This window comes from Simochromis diagramma, unplaced genomic scaffold, assembly GCF_900408965.1.
Source record: "Simochromis diagramma unplaced genomic scaffold, fSimDia1.1 OVJJ01000421.1, whole genome shotgun sequence".
NCBI classification, from domain to species: domain Eukaryota; kingdom Metazoa; phylum Chordata; class Actinopteri; order Cichliformes; family Cichlidae; genus Simochromis; species Simochromis diagramma.
In genome coordinates, this window is record NW_024387250.1 from 2107826 (window position 1) to 2130027 (window position 22202).

Consider the following 22202-nt stretch of genomic DNA (forward strand, 5'->3'; position numbering starts at 1 on the left):
TATAACAATAGTCCACACACACAGGTTTCAGTAAAATATGTCTGGGTCAGGAAGAAACCTTATTGATGCGAAACTGAGCAAAGCTACAAAACACTTCAATACATGGCACTGTGCATTAGCATCTTTATCAATACTACTGCTACGGCTGGTGCTTTTCTTGTGCACTGTTGTGTAACAAAATAGCTTTTGCTGGCTCCTGTACAAGTGGAGAGAGCCGTGCCATTAAGTGATATACCTTATTTCACAAATCAAGGTTCCCGAGCAAATAAGTCATCCCACAGTGAGCTTAACGGATATAGATCCAGGATTAAGCCATATTCCACATTCAGGAATAATCCTGTTTACTGACGATGCATAAACAGCTTCCACAACGATCTTCGGTAAAATCGATCCCTAAATTCAATGTAGTATCTGGTGGATATATGTGTGTTTTTCTTGTCTTGTTATGCATTAGCTGTGTTTTTCTGAGAATAGAATCAAAATCCCACACCCCCTCTTTCCACTCCATGATATACTGCAAGGTATTCTCAGTGTAAGATATAGAGACAACACCCTTGTACCAGCATTACTGTAAGTAGTTGGCTGGCCTCCCAAAGCAGAGGAGATTAACACATGCATCTGAGATGCCACATTTGATAGTCAACAACCTAACTGATGACAATATCACACAACGCAATATGCAAGGGAATAAATAGCAACTGCAGTGAAATAAATTGCAAACACGGTAATTTTCTCAACACTATCAGGAACGAGACTGGACTAGTAAAGAACAAAACAAGTGCTGCGTCAATCTGAAATGTCATATGAAAGATATCTGCATTTTTCTTGCCCTCTGAAGTTTCCTGTGAATTGCTTGTCACTCTTGAGTCCTAATTTTTACTCAGGGAGGCTGTACATAATTACATGTTTTCACAAATGCGCATCAAGTTATTCAAGTCACTTGTTTTTCACTCAACAGTGAAGGACTTCATTAAGAAGGTGCAACTGAGGCTCACGCATGCAAGACATCTTCTCAGGACAGACAGCCCAAACATCTAGCCGGGATTGCGAGTGCAGTGGCAAGGACATGATCTCTCGCTGGCGTCCCACTCGGGAAAACTGCCAACTATGTCCGGTGGGGGCACACGACCAAGCTAGAAATGCCGCTGGTTGGACCTGAACTTGGTTGGAACTGGATAGTGGTAGCCGTACTGAGCAGGCACCTATATATTTCATTCGATTTTGATATTGCTTTGTTTTCTGTGTTGCTCTGATGAGGTCACCACAAGCAGGCCAGTAAATCAACCCAATAATGTTAGAAAATAATCTCAGAGAGGGGCACTGACAGATTCCATAAATCACTTAATCAAAAGAGCCATCTGCTATTTAAGCATCTGTATACCATACAGCAACACTAACTCAATTTGTAACTAAAACATATCTTTAAAAAAAACAAAAACGTAGAGCCCGCGTTCCTCAAAGCCTTAGTCACAAGTGTGAGGGCAAAGCAACACTGAGGAGTGTTAGCTTTGCAAGTCATTCAGCGAGTGACCTACCTTGGGTCCTCCGTTTCCTGCGGGCCCAGCCTCCCCTGTGTTCCCCTGCAACAGGAACAACACAGGGACCTGTTAGTGAAAGGTCTCTCGTTCACACATTAGTGAATAGCTTTATGAACACTTGTCATTTCAACAACGATCTCGCTCCTACAGCTGCTTCAAGAGTTCTTGCTGACACAGGACCTCAGCAGCTGCAGATCAGGATACTGTTTCTCAACAACTGGAACGTGCATATCTGAACCCCATTAGGAGTCATCATATTGTTTTAATAACTGTATTATTTTTAGAAAGTTAGACAAGACAGGGCAAAAAAGGAAGAGAAGTTTAAGTGTCTTAAGGGATATACTTTTATAGACAGTAAAGACAGACTGGAGAGAGGATAAAAGAAAGAGGTACTGTCCGCAGTGCTGCTGAGAGGAGAGGCTGGACTGTTATTTAGCAAATTAAGCAAATGTAGAACATGCTGCAAGCTAAGAATCTAATTAAGCATAATGTCCATTCATTGTGACATCTTCATTACGAGCCCTGTTTGCTGGCTCTCAATAGGTTTGTTTGGAAAGTACAAGAAAATGTTGCTAACTTAACAAATGAATTGCTTTCTAGGTTGGAGGATAAACGGTGAGCCTTATTATTGCATCCATTATTCTGAGCATGTCCACTCTACCTTTTAAAAATACAAAACATTTGATAATTCACTGGTCATGTGAACAATTGTAGCATGTTAAGCATTCATATTAGACGCGAGACATTCATGCATTGTCCGTGGTATGTATATTTCACAATGCTGTCACCCATTCATTCTTCACCCACTAAAGTTTTCTTTTCACCCACTGACACGAACCTTTTAAAAAGCTAATAACAGTACAACACTGATTATTACAATAGGAGCAATGAAAGGTTTTGACAGCCAATCAAAGTGTTAGTGAAATAATAAACCATCTTGAGTGAAATTCCTATTATAACTCACTTTAGAGGTAGAATGGGTATAAATTGAATTAGGGGGTACTAATTGAAAACACAAGCCATAAGGGCATGAGAATTGTAAATGGTGCAAAACAAATTATGGGTATTGTAAAAGGGAAAGAAGTTTTAATTTCGCCATTACGCCTCTGTTTTATTTATTTATTTATTTTTTGAGCAAGTACATGCAGGAGCTGTAAATCTAGTAATACCAGGGTTTATGTGCAAGGCCATAGAAAATGGATTTCCTTTCAAGTAAGCTGCATTCTTATAACCCACTACTTATCTGTTTAATTTCCTGAGGGATTCTGGATTAATCATAGCAGTTTAATCCCTTTGCACTGCATTAGAATCCTCCATCAAACTCTCACTGTAATGCGGGATAGTACTTTCTGTCAGAGTAACACAGCAAAAGTAATCCCCACCCATTTCCCCAAGAAACCCTCTGTGTAGGTCACGATGATTGGCCTGCACTTCTCATTTTGGTTGTTTAAATGCTCTAAATTGCCCAGATTAATCTCTACAAAGTCAATCTAAATTGTTAGTAAGTATACTCGGACTATTTTTAATCTTATACAGAAGGAGATTCTCAAGTCTTATAAGATTACCTCAATAACAGAGTTTTATATGACTTTGTTACCCCTTGTTAAATGTATTGTAATATAAATCAGAGTTTCTCATTGTTTAACTGTCCCATGAATACTGGGCTAGCAATATGACAGCAACATGTGGGTCTTGCCAAACTAAACAAAGCGTTTAAGAAACCTATAGGTCTAGTTTTTATTATACTAATGTATAATTCCTTACATAATTTGTCCATTTTCCCATGATCTGAACATAAATTCCTATCTGGAATCATGGAGGAGCTAAAGATTCCTTACAAAATCCTGTCAGAGGCAACAATCAGGACAGAGAAGCTTGTGTTAAAAGGACAGAAACACAAAGGTATCCTGTATGCAAGTCTTTACATCAAGTGGCATGATGTGTAAATGTTGTACCTCCATACACAAAACAATTTACTTTCATGGCACCAACTTTGTAGTGTTATATATAGGAACAAGCAAATAATATAATAGGAAAACAGTTGGTGAGATGAAATATAATAAGCCGTCATCACATGTGATAAATCTAACACTTAAGAGCAGATAATAATTTAATTGCAAAGTGTGGTGGCATCACACGAAGCAGCAGTTTTTTCCCCCCTTAAACAGTATGTGGTGTATCGTTGTGTACGTAACAAAAAAGCAGAAAATAAATTGCTTAGGCAAAGGTACTTTTACATTTTAAAAGCCCCTAAAAAATTAGTTTGGTGAACATTTATGCAGTTTTACAGATATGCACAAGTCATAAGTAATGATGTCTCTTAAGACTCAAGCTATGGAGCCAAGGATTTGTAAGTTGGTAGCTACATCTCTTCAACACTTGCATTTCTCCCTCGCTTCCTTTAGGTTTCCATAATGAAAATCATTCTGGACCTTTGAAGCAGGCAAAGCCCTCCACTGCGCAAAATGAACTATGATGGCTCAGACTGCACAAACACTGCCCCATTGCTTGTGAAAAATCACACACTGAAACACACACCCTACTCTATCTCATAACAAATGGAAGTTCTAAATGTTGGCTTAACTTAAAATAGATTTTTGTAAATTGGATTTTGAGTTTGTACAGAAATGATTCTCAGAAAGCATCCTGAATGTGGTCTGACAACGCAAACCTTCAGCTCTTCTAAACATCTAGCTCCTGTAAGTCCACTCCACCAGGGAGAAACAGGTAGAAACTGGCCTTAGAAACTCAGGGATCAATGAGAATTAAATATAACGTAGAAGAAGTGAAATGCTACCATAATATACCACACAGATGAATCTACAACAAGGCCAGTGTAAATAAGATAAAATAAATAAATAAATGACTGACTATCAAAGCATAATTAATATTATAAGGACAAACTGCCACTTGTGTAGAAAGGTTAGCTACTGTCAGTGAATAGAATACAGCCTACACTGTTTGACATCACATGTAGATCAGCCTGACAAATCAGAATCATAACTCTTACAGTTTCACAATTGGGTGACCAAAACTATTGATCATCTTTCAATGTGTGGTTTGTGGACTAATTAAAACGCCAAATTAGCTACATTAGTATATGCTCACTGGCAGCTTTATTAGCTACCCAGTGTTAGTACTGGGTTGGACCCTTGTGCCTTCAGAAAAGCCTTAATTCTTCACAGTATCAATCTAACAGCACAATGGAAAACTTTAACATAGATTTTTGTCCATATTGACACGATGGCATCACACTGTTGTTGCAGATTTGTTGGCTACACATCCATGATGTGACTCTCTCGCTTTACCACATCTCAAAGGTACTCTATTGGAATGACATCTGGTGACTGTGGAGGCACTTTAAGTACATTCGAGTATAGAGTTTGAGATAATCTAAGCTTGGTGATAATGCACAGTATACTGCTGGAAGCAGCCATCAGAAGATGGGTACACTGTGGATATGGTCAGCAAAAATGATGCCTATATGGGGCTGAAAATGTACCAAGAAAATATTCTCCATTCATCACCAGCCTGAACCATTGATAAAAGGCAGGATAAAATGTTGCAACAGAAACTCATTAGACCAGGTGACATTTTTTATATCTTCTATTTTCTGATTCTGGGTGACCCCATGTGAATTGTAGTCTCAGTTTTTCTCTTTTTTAGTTGAGTGGTCCCCAGTGTGGTCTTCTGGTGACGTCGTCCATCTGCTTCAACGTAACTTCAGACAGTTCAGAGATGCTCTTCTGCACACACTGGTTGGTCAGCTTAAAGCAGTCTGGCTATGCTCCTTTGGCTTGTGAGATCACCAAGGCATTTTGATCCACAGAATAGCTGCATACTTGACATTTTCTCTTTTTCAGACCATTCCTCACAAATCCTATAATTTTTTAAGGGTTTACAGGATTTAAAATCCCAGCAGATGAGCAGGTTCTGCCTGTTTGGCACTACCGACCAGATCTCTCAAACCAACAACATTCAAAGTAAATTAAACCACCTTTCTTCCCCATTCTTATAATTAAGTTCTAACAACAGGCTGTGTTGACCATGTCTGCACACCTAAATACACTGATCTGCCATGTTGCTGCCATGTCATCAGCTGATTAGATTTTTGCATCATTAAGTGGATGAACAGGTATACCTAATAAAGTGTCCAGTGTGTGTATCTTACTGTCAGTACACAGATGGTTTCATGCTGCTATAGCTGAAGTATTGATTTCAATTGTCATCTGCATATGAACAAGTATTAAACTTGAATTGCAGATTATATTTTTATTGAAAATGATTTTTGTAGCTCTGTGTCACACTAGAAAGCTGTCAGTGTGTACCCCAGCACTCACCCTACGGGAGCGGGGAAAGGCACCAGCTCCCCCGTCCCTGAATTAGATAAGCATAAGAGAGTGGCTGGATGGATGGTTTTTGTGTGTTCTGCACTTTGAGCAGCTAATTTACTACATCATAGCATTAATAAAAAGTGATTGAAGAGGTGAATAAAAAGATCAAGAAAAAAAGGTGAAAATAGAACTATATTAGAAATGTAAATGAAGTGTGCCTAGCTCTTAGTTTAGCTCATGTATAAGTTTCTATTCAATGTGGCAGCAAAATCACATTTATCTGATCAGCAGTCGCAACAGCTGGTCTAATATAACTACCAAAAACTCACCAGGGTTCTTTTTAGCTTCTGCTTTTAATACCGGTGGTGTGTTAACTGACTGAACGAGATGGCTTAGTCATGAATGTGTGGCCCCTGATCATGTCTTTGCTTAACGCCATTGATTTAGTGTTCAAGCCAGTAATAGGATTTGTTATAAATTTTGTTGTTCAGTCAGTAAACAAATCTTGCCAAGTATTGATTTGTTGAAAACCTGAAATTAGATTTCAGGTGTTAACAGTATGAGTAACTGAGTCATAGCGCACGATGTGGCCTGCAGAAAAATAATAACAATAAAAAAGGAAGGGCCCTGGGTGAGAAGCATGTTCAAATTATTGTTGGTTCATTTGTAGACAGATAAAAGATATGTGCTAAAGTGCTATTTGGACATCGTTTAGGTACCAGGTTAACACTTACTGGGACATTAAATGGCTATTTTTTGATGTAACAAAAGCACTGACAACTTGCATAGTGCCTGCTATACTGCAAACTGAACCAGCAGCCTGTTATATTTTACCCACTTTAAATACCCACACCAATTACCAGAAACTAATTAATCACCAGCACTTCAACCACATTCCAAATGCACAGACACATTACAGCTTGAGAACCGATCTCTGCTGGGTCATTTAAGAATCATTAGAGGCCAATTATAGCACATCAACGTATTTGATTAGAGCAACCTGTTTTCCTTTGCTTCTTTCTTTCTTTCTTAAACAAAGCTAGTTTAAAAATGATATTCAAAATGATCGCTGGCTATTTTAAACATCAGCTAACAAAATAAAAAGCTAAAAAAGTTAAAAGGATTAAGCATCCATGTCTTTATTATTTGTTATGTATCTGTTCTAACAATTACAGATGTTCAGTGTCTCCAGATTTTCAGTGACATTGTGACAACTGGCATGCAAAAGTGACGAAATATAGTCCTTTTTACTCTGCTAGAAAGAAAAACAATCTATAATCATATGCTTGCACACAGGCAGTACATTTTTGGTGCTGTTCAAAGGATTACCAGCACTAATCACGATGCCACTTTAGCAGCAGTAACAACTCACGGTGTAGAAAGCTCAAAAAAGCCCGATTACAAATTCCAGAGTTGCATGCTAAAGGTATAAATGATTTAAAATGATGCTTTTGTGCCTTGCAGAAATGACTGGTTTTCACGGAACAAAAACTCTTACAGTCATCCTACATATCTTAATCCCACAGCCACATCATGGTAATTAGGATACTGACCCCCAAAAGCCATATAGTCTTATCAGGCGTACAGTACCACCACCTGCTCGTCCCTGTGAATTCTTTTCATTCAGAGCTTTCTCCCTTTTGTCACTTTTCAACCTTGTACAGGCAGCTAAAAGGGGATTTGACTCTCCAAACAATGTGATTTGTCTAGGGAATAATAACACTTTTTGTCTTGGTATTTGATGGTTCCTTCATGTTTTTCTTGTCCTCCAACTGACACGACACCCACAATTTTCAGTGACTGGGCATTTACAATTTACATTTCCACTTGTCTATTGAGCTGTCATGAATCTTTTTTTTAAACTACACCAATTTTCAAGTGATTGAACAAATGTATGATTTACCAATTCACACTGCTTGGGATATTTGGGAGAAAATGTGAATGCTTGCAGATAATTGCACAGTAGCCTCTCCAAAGGACCTTGACTGAAGAACATGGACTTTGCTAGGCATTCCAATATAGATATTTCCTTGCTGAAAGAAAGCTCTATTTCTCTTCCTCTAACAATGAAGTATAAATGCGTCCTACGGGGACTTGCTGTCTTTCTTGACATTTAGACCTTGTAGCTGTCCTGGAAAACCAGCAACACTGCCCAGAAAGCAAACCCACAGCTGCAGCTAACAGTATCTGAGAACAAAACTATGGTCATTTGCAACAAAGGTGCTGAACACAATGCTGACAAGATCAAGTTGAGACTTCTGTAAAATCACTAACATTTCCTGAACAACTCCATTTTCCCTTGAATAGATGTCAAGACAAACACATTTATCAAAAAGCACTAAAAATCTGGCCCTTACCTTTTCCCCTTTATCTCCTTTTTGTCCTGGCAGTCCAGCTACGCCTGGAAGACCAGCCTGTGCACACATAACATGCAGGACTGAAACTATACGTAGACACATTTATATCAACAGCATGAATCTTTTAACATACAGTTGCAGTCAGCTGTTTACTTACATCGTGGGTACGAATCCCATGGTAATACTGGGCTTTTAATGATTTCTTCGAAATTTTCTTTTTACCAGGGTGGAAGAATTGTGCAGCATACATCTTTAATGACTTTAAAAAAACAACAATTGGGTGCAAAAGTTTGAATTTATTTTGGATTTTCTCCAATTCACACAGGGTCAGAGCCTACACACAGCCTCAAATATCCATACACACCCACTAAAATTTGATTAAATTTCCCTTAGGAAGTTGCACCTCAACCAGGTGCTTTTGGCAGAATCCTGACTGGTTATTTGACCACTCTTCTTGGCAGAACTGGTAGAGTACATTTAAAGTGGTTGATATCCTGGCACAGACATAGTGTTTAGGTAGATTTTCAATAAGGCTGAGGTCGGGGCTTTTGTGAAGCCATTCCTCGACCTTAATGTTAGCCGGCTTTATCCAAAACCTTGGACTTTCCCATTTTTGTGATATTCGTCAGTTTTTTTATGCTGGCAAAGAGAAACTACCAGTTGTAATCAATCACACTATTAGTGAGATGTCAACAGGACTTGGCTTTGTCAAGTCAAAAGACACTGTAAGCACCACCTAATCCAGATTAGTGTTTTGCGAATATATTTATATATTTGAGCTTGTATGTATACTTTTCACCTTATGTGGATGAAAGAAAATCCAAAATAAACTGAAACTTATGCACCAAATTCTTGTTTTTTTAAGTGATTAAAGATATATGTTGTACAGTTATTCCAACTTGGAAAAAGAACAATTCAAAGAAATTAAAAAAGCCCCAAATTACCACGACATTCACGTGCATGATGAGTGTGTATAAGCATCTGACCATAACTGCATTTGAAATAACAGAAATATTACTTCTGTTTTGCCAGTAAAGAAATACAAGTAATATACTGCACCTGCAGTAAGCAATGATGTTTTTAGTCATATGTTACTTAAAAATATAATCTTTTTTTTTTTACTATCCGAGTATATTCCAGTATCTCACATCTATTTCCACTGATAAAAGACATCACCTTGTGGCTGTACCGTCTTAGTTTGTTATTGAAGGCAACATTAATATCTGCAGGTGAAATAATTCCTTACAGCTTCACAGATCTATTGCACAGTGCATATTTGCCATGCTTGGGAGAATTATAGCTGCATTTGTAAATACATTTGGACTGTAATGTGTTTGGTTGGCATTGCAGAAAAATAGTTTTTGATATAAATGGTGTTTAAACGTCTCTAGAATGCCCATATCGGATTGAGTACACGTGGCGTCAAATCAAAGGCTGGCTCAGTTTCAGCAGCCATTACATTCACTCAATTAGAAGCCCCTGCTGGGTTGAATTGAGTGTACCTTTTCAGCTGGACAGTGACATCTGTCAATGGACTGTGGGGCTGGCTGAGACAGCATCAAGGGGATCTGAGCTGTAACCAGGGGAGGGGCAGTCCCATTAAATGTCCTCTCGGCTCCACACTGGATCAATATAGAAATTTCACTACTTAGATGCTTTCCTTTGTGTTCTTGCTTCAGGGCAAAAAAACAAATCAAGCCACTGTCACGTGCAGCACACTTCACCCAGACAACCTTTTTATGCTTATGTGAAGCTTACAACCTGTCATAAGCGCCTCTCAAGGTTGTGAGAATTCTCTAAGAGTAACTTTACACTGACATGGCAGGATGCTTAGGGAGAGATGCAATGACAAGAGTTCAAAGGTCACATCTCCATTTGGACTCACCGTAACATTAGCTCTTAATGATTTTATGATGATAGAAGTTCTATCTTATTTCATTTCTAACTGGGGCCGGGCGTTCTTGTGGATGACACAAAAATCTTCTTACACTTTTATGTAATGGTTAAAGTTGAGCCGTACAGTATGTGGCACACGATTACCAAGAAGCTTAAATGTCTTTCACTTTTTAAAGAAAAAAAGTCACCTAATTGATTTTCTTCCTTGTGAAATGCATAACAAAACACAAATGTCTTTTTTTTTACAGCTCATTACCTCTTAGTCTTTATTGTAAATAAAAATAATAATAATAGTAAGTTCAGTTGTTTTTTGAGGCATTAAAGCGTTTTACCTTTGGGTCCTGGAGCTCACAGCAGTTTTCCAGCTCAGCTATGTAAGGGTCACAGTAGATTAGAAATTGTTTCAGTTCAATCTGTGGAGACAATCACAGCATTATTCAACAGTTTCGTCATCTCGTCATGCTCCTCTTTTAACTGACAAATGTCTACACTTCACTGGCTCAGACAGCACAATTTGTTCACTTGTCAGCTACTGTAGCCATAATGTCCCAACGCTGCAACTCCTGTCGCCTGCAAAAGATCTCCAAAGCACCACATTAAAAACATAACATATATTTTTAAAAAGCTTCAACTTCCGCATGACTTGCAACTGGTTCAGAGGAGAATTTGAAACCTATGTTGTTGGTTTTTTTGAGGTGTTACTTATACTATTATCAGTCACAAAGGATAAGAAGTCAGCTGTTAATCCTTCTTAAGCCAAGGTCTATCCAGAGGCACGGCTGACCTAATGGCAAGGTGACCTTTTGTTGTTTTTGGCACTTTGGCCACCTCCGGGGCTGAAAAATGAAGCCAATGCGGAAGTGCCAACAAATGCAGTTCACTGAATAGTCACTTCAGGCTGACTCCAAAAGCAACCCAACAGACTCCAGCGCTAAAGTGCCTGACTTGAATAAACATGAATAAACATGGTTACTGCTCAGCACAGTAAACATGTTTCTTCTCCAGTACTGCATTATGGAATAAAAGTGAATAAATATGCTCTTTTTAACTAATTTCCCACTTTTGTAAAAGCTGTACAGGAGTTACTTTGTTTATAGGTCACCCATTTGCATTAAAAGCGCTGCTGCTGCTGCTTGAAGTGACAGGTGGGTGAAGACTAGGCTGCTAGTTGTCTGCTAACTCTACTCACACAGGTGGACGTAACTGGATCTCTGGACTGTTTCTGGTGCTGGTAGCCTTTAGATTATTTTTAATTCATTTATCTGAAAAATTATATGGCTTGTTGTGTGGTTAAACTTTACTAAAAGCCTGTCCAAGACGTTTTTGCTCCAGTTCTGTTGAGTGAATTTCATGTATTTTATCTGTTTGTTTAATAGCAACCCAATTGTCTATAGATGTAGCTTGCTAACCATTCTTGCTAGTGTTAGCTAAAAAAAAGGCTCCCTCCTCTCATGCAAATGATTAAAAAAACAAGGTGCCGACAGCCGAAAAACAAGCTTTCAAAAGGGGACATTAAAAGCTTACACTACAGTAGAAGCATCCATCTATTATAGTATGGTGGAAAAGTCATTAGCCACCCCTCATTTTTTCATTTTCGCTAGGAAAATTGGAAACAGGTACAGTGATTCATTAAAAAATGTGCAAACATACGTGGAAATATAGTTTATAATGCAACATATTATTCAAATGAGCTTGAGAGTCAGTATTTGCTATGACCACCACTATTATTATTTAATCTTCAGCACAGCCTGAAGTCAAGCTTACTAGTAATTTGTTGAAGTACTGTTCAGGAATAATTCTCCAGGCTTCGTGAAGGACATACAAAGCTCTTCTTTGGATGTTGGTTGCTTTTTATTATGTTCTCATTCAAGATCATCCCACATCATCTCATATCATCCCAGTACTTTTCTGTGTTCATGATTCCATCAGTTTTGACAAGATCCCCGACACCACTGGTTGAAACCCTTACAGAGCCTCCACCATGTTTTACAAGTGATTGTAGACATTTGCTGTTGTGCTTTTCTGCAAACCTGCTCCATAAATTTGAACCCCAAAAATTAAAATTTGGATTCATCACTCCATAAGACCTTTTGCCACTTTGTGGCTGTGTATGTAATTTAGCATAGCTAAGCCTTTTCTCCCTGTTCCTCTTCCTTGGCCATTTCTGTTGAGGCTTCAGTGAACCGTAGACGGATCAACAAATGGGCCAGATGCATCTGTCAGATCTTTGTTGCTTTCCCCCCCTATTTCTTAAGGACATGACTTTCAGATCATGTTCATCTGTTGTAAATAGCTGTGCTTTCCAATTGTCCAGTTTTCTGAAATTATCTGGTTCTTTGGGAATCACCTGATTGGTGCAAAAACAATATTTATGCCTGTCAAACTGGACTGTTTGACAGGCATTTGAAATGGGGGAAAAAATATGTGTTTGGCACCAATCTGCTAGAAACAAAGTGCCTAAAGATATTTTTTAAATTGGTTCTTTCCCAAATTATCTATTATGTGTAGACACAAGATTGATTTATGATTTAAGTGTCTTGACAAATAAATTTAAAAAATCCCCTGAAGTTACAAGGAGTGGACTGAAAATGAATGAAAAAGTATCCAATGTCCAAAGAAAAACTCTGAAAGACCTCCAGAAAGACTGAAGAGCAACTGCTCGAGCCTGTCTCACTGGGAACAAAATATAAAGAAATGAGGAGTTTTGCACAGCACTGTATGTGTTGAGTCTGTCATGAACATGTGTAAAACTGAAGACTTAAACTGATTAAGATGCACCTGACACATGTTTTGAATGTTGTTTGAAAGCAGTAGGGGTGCTTTCATATTGGATAAGTGAACATATTGAATAACAAACTGCTAAATTTGCAGTTGAGAAAAAAAAACGTGCTCCGCACATGTTTATCATGGGACATACATCTACAGGCCGTCCATCCTCTATTCGTGTTGTGATCAGTGTGCGCCCACTGGGGTCGATACTGGCCCTCTCATCAGTCGCTCTTCTTTCTATTAGCTTGCAGTCCATGTAAATGGAGACGGCGTTGGTCTGTACAGAAATGCTCAGCTTGTGCCACTGGCGATCAAACAGGGCATGGAGGTCACGGCTTTTAAAAGTGTAGCGGAGAGTGTTCCTCAGCAGGCTCTGGAAAGAAAACTCCACCACCTTCTTGTCGCCGTCAACCACAACATTTACCTGAGATGTAAAGAAGAGGACTGTCACCGCACCATATCTGTGTACATACTCAAACTATTACACACAATTAAAATATATATTGGCACTAACCTGACTGCCTCCTGACTGATCAAATATCTGCCAAAGATACCACCGATCTTTTTTTGTAGTTCTTCTTACCCGCCAGATGGAGACAAGGGAGTACTCACTTGGAAGCCCATTTGGAAATATCAGTCTAAAAAGAACATCAGGAACAGTTACATTCCAACAGAGCACCAATGTTAAATTTAACTTTGAAATAGTTTTAAAAAATTGAATAACAGTGTCCGGTTTAATTTTTCAGTGCAGAATGTAAGGCACTTTAAAGCTTTCAGGGACTGAATAATGAACCAGCCAATCAGCTTCAGTGATCAATATAATTTCAGTATCCTCTTGCTGCAGAGACATCCACATAAATAAACCTGACAAACTTAATTCCATTTAGCTTGATGTATTTTATACAGGCTTCCCTGTCACTCAGATGGATGAAAGCATATAGACATTGATCCAAAGTCACAGAAGTCAATCTTTTACCTCGCTGACATACGACGCACACGCACAGTTACAGAGGGTTTATGTCTATGACCTCAGCCACTCTGTAAAGTCAAACACACCTTTCCTTTCCTCCAGCAGAAGAAAAATACACAGAAAAAAACTGGAATATATAAGAAAAACAATATCATATTTCAAATCATACCCACTCCCAAATGATTTACATCTTATTCACTAACTCATTGCTCAGCCCACACCCTCACTCTCTTTCACTATTTTATACGTTGTGCTAAAAAAAACAAAAACAAAAAACATTATATCCTTCAAAATACTATAACCTATAACCCAACTCCACACTCAAATTAACAGCCAAAAGTGGAAGAGCATAAACATAATAAATCAAGATCAGCAAAAATAATAATAATGCAATGATAAGGTCATTGAGAAGGCAGAGCACAGCCTGGGGGAGGAAGCGAGAGAGAGTGTTTCCTCAGACAGGTTGGAAATTAGTTTTCACTCCAATATATCATCTCCTATTCTCTCAGAGCTTCCTACCCTCTTCTATTGTGTCCCTTGAATTCTTTGCGATTTTTTTGGTGTGCACGGTACATGACTAAAATGATAAATGCACCAAGTTAAAGCTCCTGAAAAATCAAATGCTTCCGTGAGGGGCCGAGGACTGGGAAGGTCATTTGTTGCCTAAGGGCTAAAGGATTATTTCAGCAGCAATTCAATATCAAAAGTGACGTGGCAATTTATAAAAGTGAGATTCTGAAAATAAATGCAGTGCAGAACATTTTAAGGCTGCACATACAGTACCTATTTGTACTAAATGGATTACACATCATTATTAAGGAGCAAGAAACATCATAAAATAAAAGAGAATTCTTATTTGTACCACACTTTACACCCTTTTTCACAAAGTTCTTTCAGTGGGCTGGCACAGTTCTCTCTGAGATGCTAGAGGGTTAAAGGTCATGACATTGTGTTGACTGCTATGGCTAAGTGGCTAAACCTGGAGTTCAGGGTTGGTTACCTTGACCACAGTTTAATTATTTGGTAAAATGCTACTCAGCATGATTTAGTAGGTGATAATGAGTGAATTTAAAAACAAAAAAAAGAAAGAAAATTTCCATTTATTTCTACTGGTTCACTGCCAAAACAGCTTTTTATAATCTCTGTATGTGATTACGCCAACCCTGACCTCATGTTGACTGCCCCGGTGGTTAAGTGGCCAAATGTGGAGCTCTGTGTTACTTGTTTTGACACTGCTTGTCTGATTCTTTGGGAAAGTGCTACTCTGCATGACTTAGAAGGATTTGCATTCAATTTCCCTTGTACACATGCAAAACACTTCCACAACATACTGTAAGTGATCCTGCCAGCATTTTCTTTTACAAGTCCCATTTGAATAAAAATAATTTGTATTGGGAAATAAACTTTGGAACAAAAAGAAATGCATTCCAGATCGCATTCATTAGTAAATCTTCGTTTCAATGCAAACCTTATAATGACTGTTTACTATAGGCTTGTGTTTTACAGTGTGAAAAAGTAGGGTCTGGTTTCAAGCCAAAGCAATGGAACGTCCATAGCAGTAAGGGAGAGCAGAGGAAAAACACCTCAGAGCATTACAATAGTTTTGTGTGTGCACAACCATAATAAGAGAAGCACACAAGATCACGCAGAGTAACACCCTGACACAAGAATTACACTCAGAGCTAATTCCATTTTTATAAGGAGTGATCATGTGCTTTCTGGAAACTGTCACCACTCTTGGAGCGTGCTTTTGACTGTCTGCGTTGCTTGGCTGACACAATGGTTTGACAGAATTATCACAGCAACACCACTTTTCTGGCAGGCAATCTTATGGAAGAGACTTAAGTCTCCTGCCTTGTAAGAAATCCTATCCAAGAAGAGTCTTTAAACTGAGCTAGAGGAATCAGATTGCTACAGCTGAAACAATCAAATCTCAAATGCAAGCCTAGTTGGCTCGCGTCCTTATCACTGACATTCAATCTCTGCGCAGTTCAAAGTTGACTTAACCGTGTCAGTTTTTACCCTAGATCCATCATTCAAGCGCCAAATGGCTATTACTTCTTTTTCCCAGCGTGAGCCCACCTTATGTGTTTACGTTCGGTAGAAGAGGTTTTTTTACTGGCATGGATTTGATCTAGAATATAGACATTTTACTTTGTACAGCTGAGGTGCACGAAGGTAGCTAGGTTTTGTAAGACGAGCTCATCCTCATTCCTATGGTGTCAAAGCCACTGGCGTCCCAGAAGTATCCTTTGGCGTTTTTGGTGTTGTGGCAATAGTGAAGCAGCTTCTCGTCCAAATCCTAACATATGGACACTTAGTCAGAAGTTTAATGCACTGGCTGTGCTTAAAGCACAATTTACATGTAGGGCAAAGGTACTAAATGGGAGTAATTACTAATTACATGGTTTTGATAGCTCTGCATAACCAAACAGCAAGTTAATGTGAAAGCAAAGAGGGCACTCTGCAACTTCCCTATTGGCAACCCAGGTAGAATGTAAACTAGTAAACTAGTAGACCACAGTAAGCCTGTATGATGAATAAGCTGCCACAACAGTTACAAATTGCTAAAACTGTCGGTTGCTAAACAAATCTCAGCATAAGCTACATTATAAGATTTTGCAGTCACATTAAAAAGAAGTGCTGATTAAATTCCTGTTTTGCTTGATTTGCATTGTTAACAAAAACACCCCAAAAAAGCTACAGTACCTGCTCGAAAGCAGAACTTGGTACCGATTTGAGCACAAAAATGGGGTCTATTGCAAATTCTACTGAAGCTTGAAGAGCTTGAGTTGCTAAACTATGTACAACAATATGTAAGACAGACAGTTGAGAACCATTTAAACATATTTAAAATGTAGTCCATAGACCAACATGCATTTCAGATGTGAGACACAAGTTAGTATATGATCCAAAGAGAGCCAGAGCAGACATAAATAAGCTATAAATATGCTGGGAGCAACTGCAACACTCTGCTTTAATACTCTATGGATGAATATGTGTTGCTTTTTGCCGGGCAAATGTGCTCCCTCACACAAATGTTCCACGAGCGTGTCAGCAGTGATCTATGAACCGTAATGTGTATTGTGCCAAGGAGTGGGCAGAACATCAGCCATATCTACGCATCTATTGCTGCATATGCTGCGAGAGGAGTGAGCAATGTTTTACTGGCTGTGGCAGGGGCACTGGGGCCTCCTGCTTCGTGCAATTGCCCTCGCTTTCCCTCCTCAGCTGACATGCAGTATCACCTGTCAAAGTACTTAGATAATTGGATATGAGAGGGATCGCAGTCCTGCCACTATAACCAATGACACTGTCAGCAGCGTCACCGAGAGGCAGCATCTTCTTGCACTATGGGCCCAGACTGAGTGAAGGGCTGAAGTGAATGTATTTTCAGCTGGTTGACTGAACAGGGAAGCAGATCACAAATCACCTGGCTCAAAGATTTTTTTTCACCCAGCCAGGGAGGGAAAGGGGGGGAGAGAGGGAGGCAGTAAATGTTTACAGTTGCATATAAAAATACTAAAAATATCCTGCCCTCCTGGAAGAATGACAAAGTGTTCTCTTTCACTGTTACAACCCGAGGACACAAAACAATGAATATCTCAGGATTCATTTTTAAAACCTCAGTATAAGTTATGCAAACCATCGCGCTTTCACTTATGTCCCAGGTCTCATGTGATACAAATGTAAAAAGGGCAATAGGCTTTTATAAATTCTATAAAATATGATGCTACTATACACGTCACATCAGCAGCAGCAAGGTGACGCCACATCACGACCCTGCCAGATGACTGGGGAATAAAGGTCTTCAGTAAGTGAATGTGTCATTTACATAGTTATTTTAATATTCCTGTCTTATTATACAAGCTTGGGACTTTTTTCCCATTCCTTTATGTCCCAGTTTTTGCCCTTATGAGATTTCAAGAATAAAATGCAATATATATTAATTCTGTTCAAATTATTCCCCATCTACCAGCTCACCTCACTGCTTGCCCTTATTAGCCAAGGCAAATAGAACTATTGCTCTGAGCAGCGTGTATCTGGGTTGCATCAGTTCAAGCCTTCTGTGAAATTCAGTTATGGCTACACTGTTTATTTTTATTTAGATTTTCTTCAGCCAAATCCAAGAAAGCGAGCTCAAATTCTCATTATAGCCACCACAATAAAGACACACATTAGCAGTAAAATATCATAAGGTCCTGCAATATTTGAGTTATAAGAAATAAGCAGAGGAAGGAGCCAGAGAGCAATAGCCTGCAGCTCAATACTGATCATAGCCTTGGACACACATTTTTATAGCATGGTTGTATTGTGAGGTTTTCTCCCAGTGAACAATGCGAACATAAATAATGAAGAATGTACACACACATGCACCCCTAGCACAGATGTGAATGCTACCTACTTTGTTGGCTTAATAAGTGGACTGCTTCCTAATCGAAATGATGGCAGGTCTTCTGCGATTGTTCCCTTTCGGAGAAGAAACATTTCTGTGAGATCAAATCCTGCGGGACAGGATTACAATGCGTTACTAGATTTGAACAAGCCGACGTCTACATCCCCACAAAGCCACCGTGTTCATTCAGTACCTACCTGTGATTTCCAGGGGACGATCTAAAACATCAGAAAACCTGCGTTCCTCTACGCTCAGAGGGGGGCATGAGCCATCTAGGGGAAAGCAACCGAGAAATTGTTTGTGTTGGGTGCAGATGTTCATTTATATTTTGAAGCACTTTTGACTAGGATTACAGAAAAGACAGTGAATCCATCACGAAATAATTTCCACTGTGCATTTCTTGTAATTTTTTTAAGGCAAAAACTTCCTAAGGAGAAAAAACACATCAGACCAGAAAAATCAGTTAAAAGTTTTTTTTTGTTTTTTTTCTGTTAATCTTTAAAAGTTTTGCTAGAACATAAAAAAAAAATGAAGAAACGAGAGTGTCGGATCCAATTTAGAGACGTGGCTACATCAACTTCACAAAAAATGAAATGGAGATCAGCTTTATGCATTTTGATTGTTGTGTAACATATTTATCAATCAAAAGTTTGGATTCAAGTAAAGTCATTGCAAACAAAAACTGATGAAGATGGATTTGGACACAGACAAATGTCTATTATTATAATAGAGTCTAAATATTTCTGTCTACATCTTCAAATTGACATTAATAAAAGATCAGAGTCCAGAGCTAGTAGTTTATTCGTAAAATATCACCATCAATCATCTTATTTTGTTAAAAGGAATATGCTGTTAGGAGCAAAACGTTGCAGACAACAAACCCATGTACCTGATTGTTCGCTCACTGCCATCCCCAAAGCGCAAGGAATGGAATTTAAAGTCCAAAGGAGAGCAGTCCACCTTAACAAGCAAATCATGGCTCTGGCTCTAGAAAGCAGTCCACCTGAAAACCTGGATGGAAACAACATGGCTTTAATTTCAGCTTCAGTTTAGTTAAGTTAAACAATGGATAAACACGCTGTATTACAGAGAATAGCCAAGAAAACAATGAGCCCATTTTATTATAAGGATGCTATTATGTTGGGCAACAGTATCTTTTAATTTATTTGGATTCATTTAGCAATCTAGTGTAGAAAGTTGTTTACATTCAAGTGAGGAAGAAATAATATACACACATCTGTCACATTCTAATCACTTCTTTTCATTATTAGAAACATGACTGCATTATATTATATGCAAGTTGTATTATTGCAGAATTGAATTCAGCACTAACATGCGCCTGATTTTCCTGCTTTACCTAACTCGCTTGTGCATTCAAATGTCCCTAAAGCCTTACTTTGGATTTATTTCCGTCACCATGGTGAAGCTGGCGAGTTGTTCGTTGTTTTGTTCTAATTAAGGTTTTCATACAGTGATGAATTCAGATGTTTATACCACAGCAGTGTTTACGCTTAGCTATGTTTCTCTTTAAGTTCTGCTTATCCAGCGAGCCAAGCTTCTCCATTTACAGCTTGTAGTCCATTCAGTCTGTTCATCTGCTCTCCTCTTTTTTAATCAATATTCCAAATTATATTTACAGTATGTGTGACAGTAATTGTACGATGGGTTTTATATGGGATTGGCTTCTTGATCATATTGCCACAGCCTTGATCTTTTATTTATGTAGTACTCAATCAACACTATGTTCTTCAAGGATATCACATGTGAGTATCAAACCTGGAAACCTCCAGTTACAACAAAGTCCCCTGAACCATTTCACTATGCTGCCAAACAAAATCTTCTGGATTACTCTCGTGCCATTGCAGAGGTGCCACACATTTTTTGGGTAGTCGCACTGGATGGTGAGTGTTTGCTCCAAAGTACAGTCGGTAAAGCACCCTCAACTTTAGTGGGCTTTTCAGACTAACACTTTTAGAAATGACTAGATTGCTCTGCCTGAAAAACTGGTGCGGTGCCAAAATAATGTTGACAGATGAACTCAGAAGGTAAAAGAATTTCGCATGGCTTTTTCAATGACTTTCAAGGACTTCAAGTTGTACAGGTTAAAAAGAATCTGAATGCACTTGAGGTACTGTGCATGATAAAATCTCATGTTTTATTGTGCTATATTAAAATTATGCATTAAAAGTATGAAGTGACCTCCTAATGAATAAGCAGTTTGGAGGATTTTAAATTTGTGGCAGCATAGTTGCAAAGACTTTATCTATTTCCACCATGGATGACAACTCTGAAGACATTCCTAAAAAAGATCTCAAAAGGCCCTAATACAGCTGCAGCAAATTAAGGTAATTCCAATATCTATCTTACAAAAAAGGCAATAGAAAGGAGTGCCATACATTTATATATACATACATAATTCCCATCCACCCTTCAAGCCTTCCCCCACTTGATCATAAAGTTTTACATGCAGGCCTACAGTATCATGGCGCTCGGTAATGAAGTGACCATGCCACTTCCTACAGCCAGTCTATGCAAACGTCACAGGCAGTACAGAGGTATCACATTCCGTGTCTGCGTGGAGGAGTAATATTATTCTGGTCATTTCTGCAAATGCATGCAACAGACGCGGCTCTGCAGACGGACCCTGCTGTCGCAGTTACTCCACACCTTTACAAATCGCAGTCATATTATCGAGGTCTGTGCGCGAGTTAAGCTGCAACTTTAAACCCACACGCTCCCCCCGGTGCAGCAGCATGGTACACAGCTGCTCTATATCCGCATCAACTAAACGGACACAGGGGCAGTTTAAGGTAGTTACACGGAGGCTATGAGCCCGTATGTATCACAGGCACCAGGCAAAACCGTGCGCACTTAAGTTGTTCGATCCATCAGTCATTCAGCCACTTTCGCTCAGAGGCAATAACTCAGTGCAACTATGCAATATTCAAAGAAGCGTGTTTCTATGCGCGACCGCTGATTGGCTGTGGGCTTTTGAGCATTTTTTATAATAAGTATGAAACGTAGCACTTGATATTCGTTCAGTGTTTAGAATATTACGTAATTTGCGGTTAACAAATAGGCAAAAGTGGTGCGTGTTTACTACTGCAGAGCTGCAAGCAAATCAGAAATAAGCCGTTTCTAAGGCATGGGTCCCAGCACAAGTTACACGGATGAAGCCGGGAGTTTAAGTAGGAAAACAAATAAATAAAATAAAAAAACAAAAACACACTTTCATGAGAAAACAAGCAAAATGTGCTCGCTAAAAGGGGATTTTCAATAAATTCACAAGCTGATTTCTACATTAAGCCGTTTTTTCTTCTTCTTTTTTAAAATTTTCGTTTACTGTGAAATTAATTTGATCCATAAGTACTTACAGTATCTGACAAAGTTTCCTCTAAGGCGAAAACAGAGAAAAAAACCGCGACAAAAGCATAGTCCATGTGTGGATACGACCAGTCCGATTCCGGATTCCAAGACTTGGAAATAAAAGTCACAGTGGGATCGCCAGCCCGATCGCTGTCCTTATTAGTTGCACCGAGTGGCCCTCCCACTCTGTCATTATTACTGAAATGTTCACTGACAGAGAGTTCAGCAAACAAGACTAGCACACAGTCAAACAGCTTTGATATTCAGTAAAATAAATGCCCGATTGCAGTTCAAACAAACTGTTATTAAAAGAGCCAGGTGCGGGTATTGCACGGCGTTTGATGTATTATGATTTCATCAAAAATCCCCAATAAAGACCCTAAGCATGTGGCTTTACTTGATAGTAAGGTACTTTTATATTAGCAGTAATTAGAATTATCCAAGTCAAGCTTAAAAGTAAATATGTGCAGAATACAAAACGTGTCAACGCGTATTCATGCTGATCCACGCTTACCTGGCTATTCATCACTTTATAAAAAAAAAAGACGTTATGCTTTATTATAAAGCGGAATGATG

At 38.8% G+C, this 22202-nt stretch overlaps 1 protein-coding gene across 3 annotated transcripts in view; it reads right to left on the reverse strand.

Moving 5' to 3' along the window:
• The window catches only part of LOC120714914 (collagen alpha-1(XIX) chain), a 57577-nt gene extending 35759 nt beyond the window's left edge, over positions 1-21818 (reverse strand). The window contains exons 1-10 of one of the 3 annotated variants that reach the window (XM_040001519.1): positions 21635-21818; positions 19150-19271; positions 18458-18532; positions 18270-18369; positions 13409-13532; positions 13043-13318; positions 10458-10538; positions 9732-9851; positions 8230-8286; positions 1536-1580 (exon numbers count right to left, since the gene is read on the reverse strand). In XM_040001519.1, the coding sequence (XP_039857453.1) occupies positions 1536-1580; positions 8230-8286; positions 9732-9851; positions 10458-10538; positions 13043-13318; positions 13409-13532; positions 18270-18369; positions 18458-18532; positions 19150-19237 (966 nt within the window). In that variant the 5' untranslated portion in view covers positions 19238-19271; positions 21635-21818. The remainder of the gene's footprint in view (positions 1-1535; positions 1581-8229; positions 8287-9731; positions 9852-10457; positions 10539-13042; positions 13319-13408; positions 13533-18269; positions 18370-18457; positions 18533-19149; positions 19272-21634) is intronic. The other 2 variants (XM_040001520.1, XM_040001521.1) reach the window with 2 other exon arrangements.
• Positions 21819-22202: the final 384 nt, after the last annotated feature.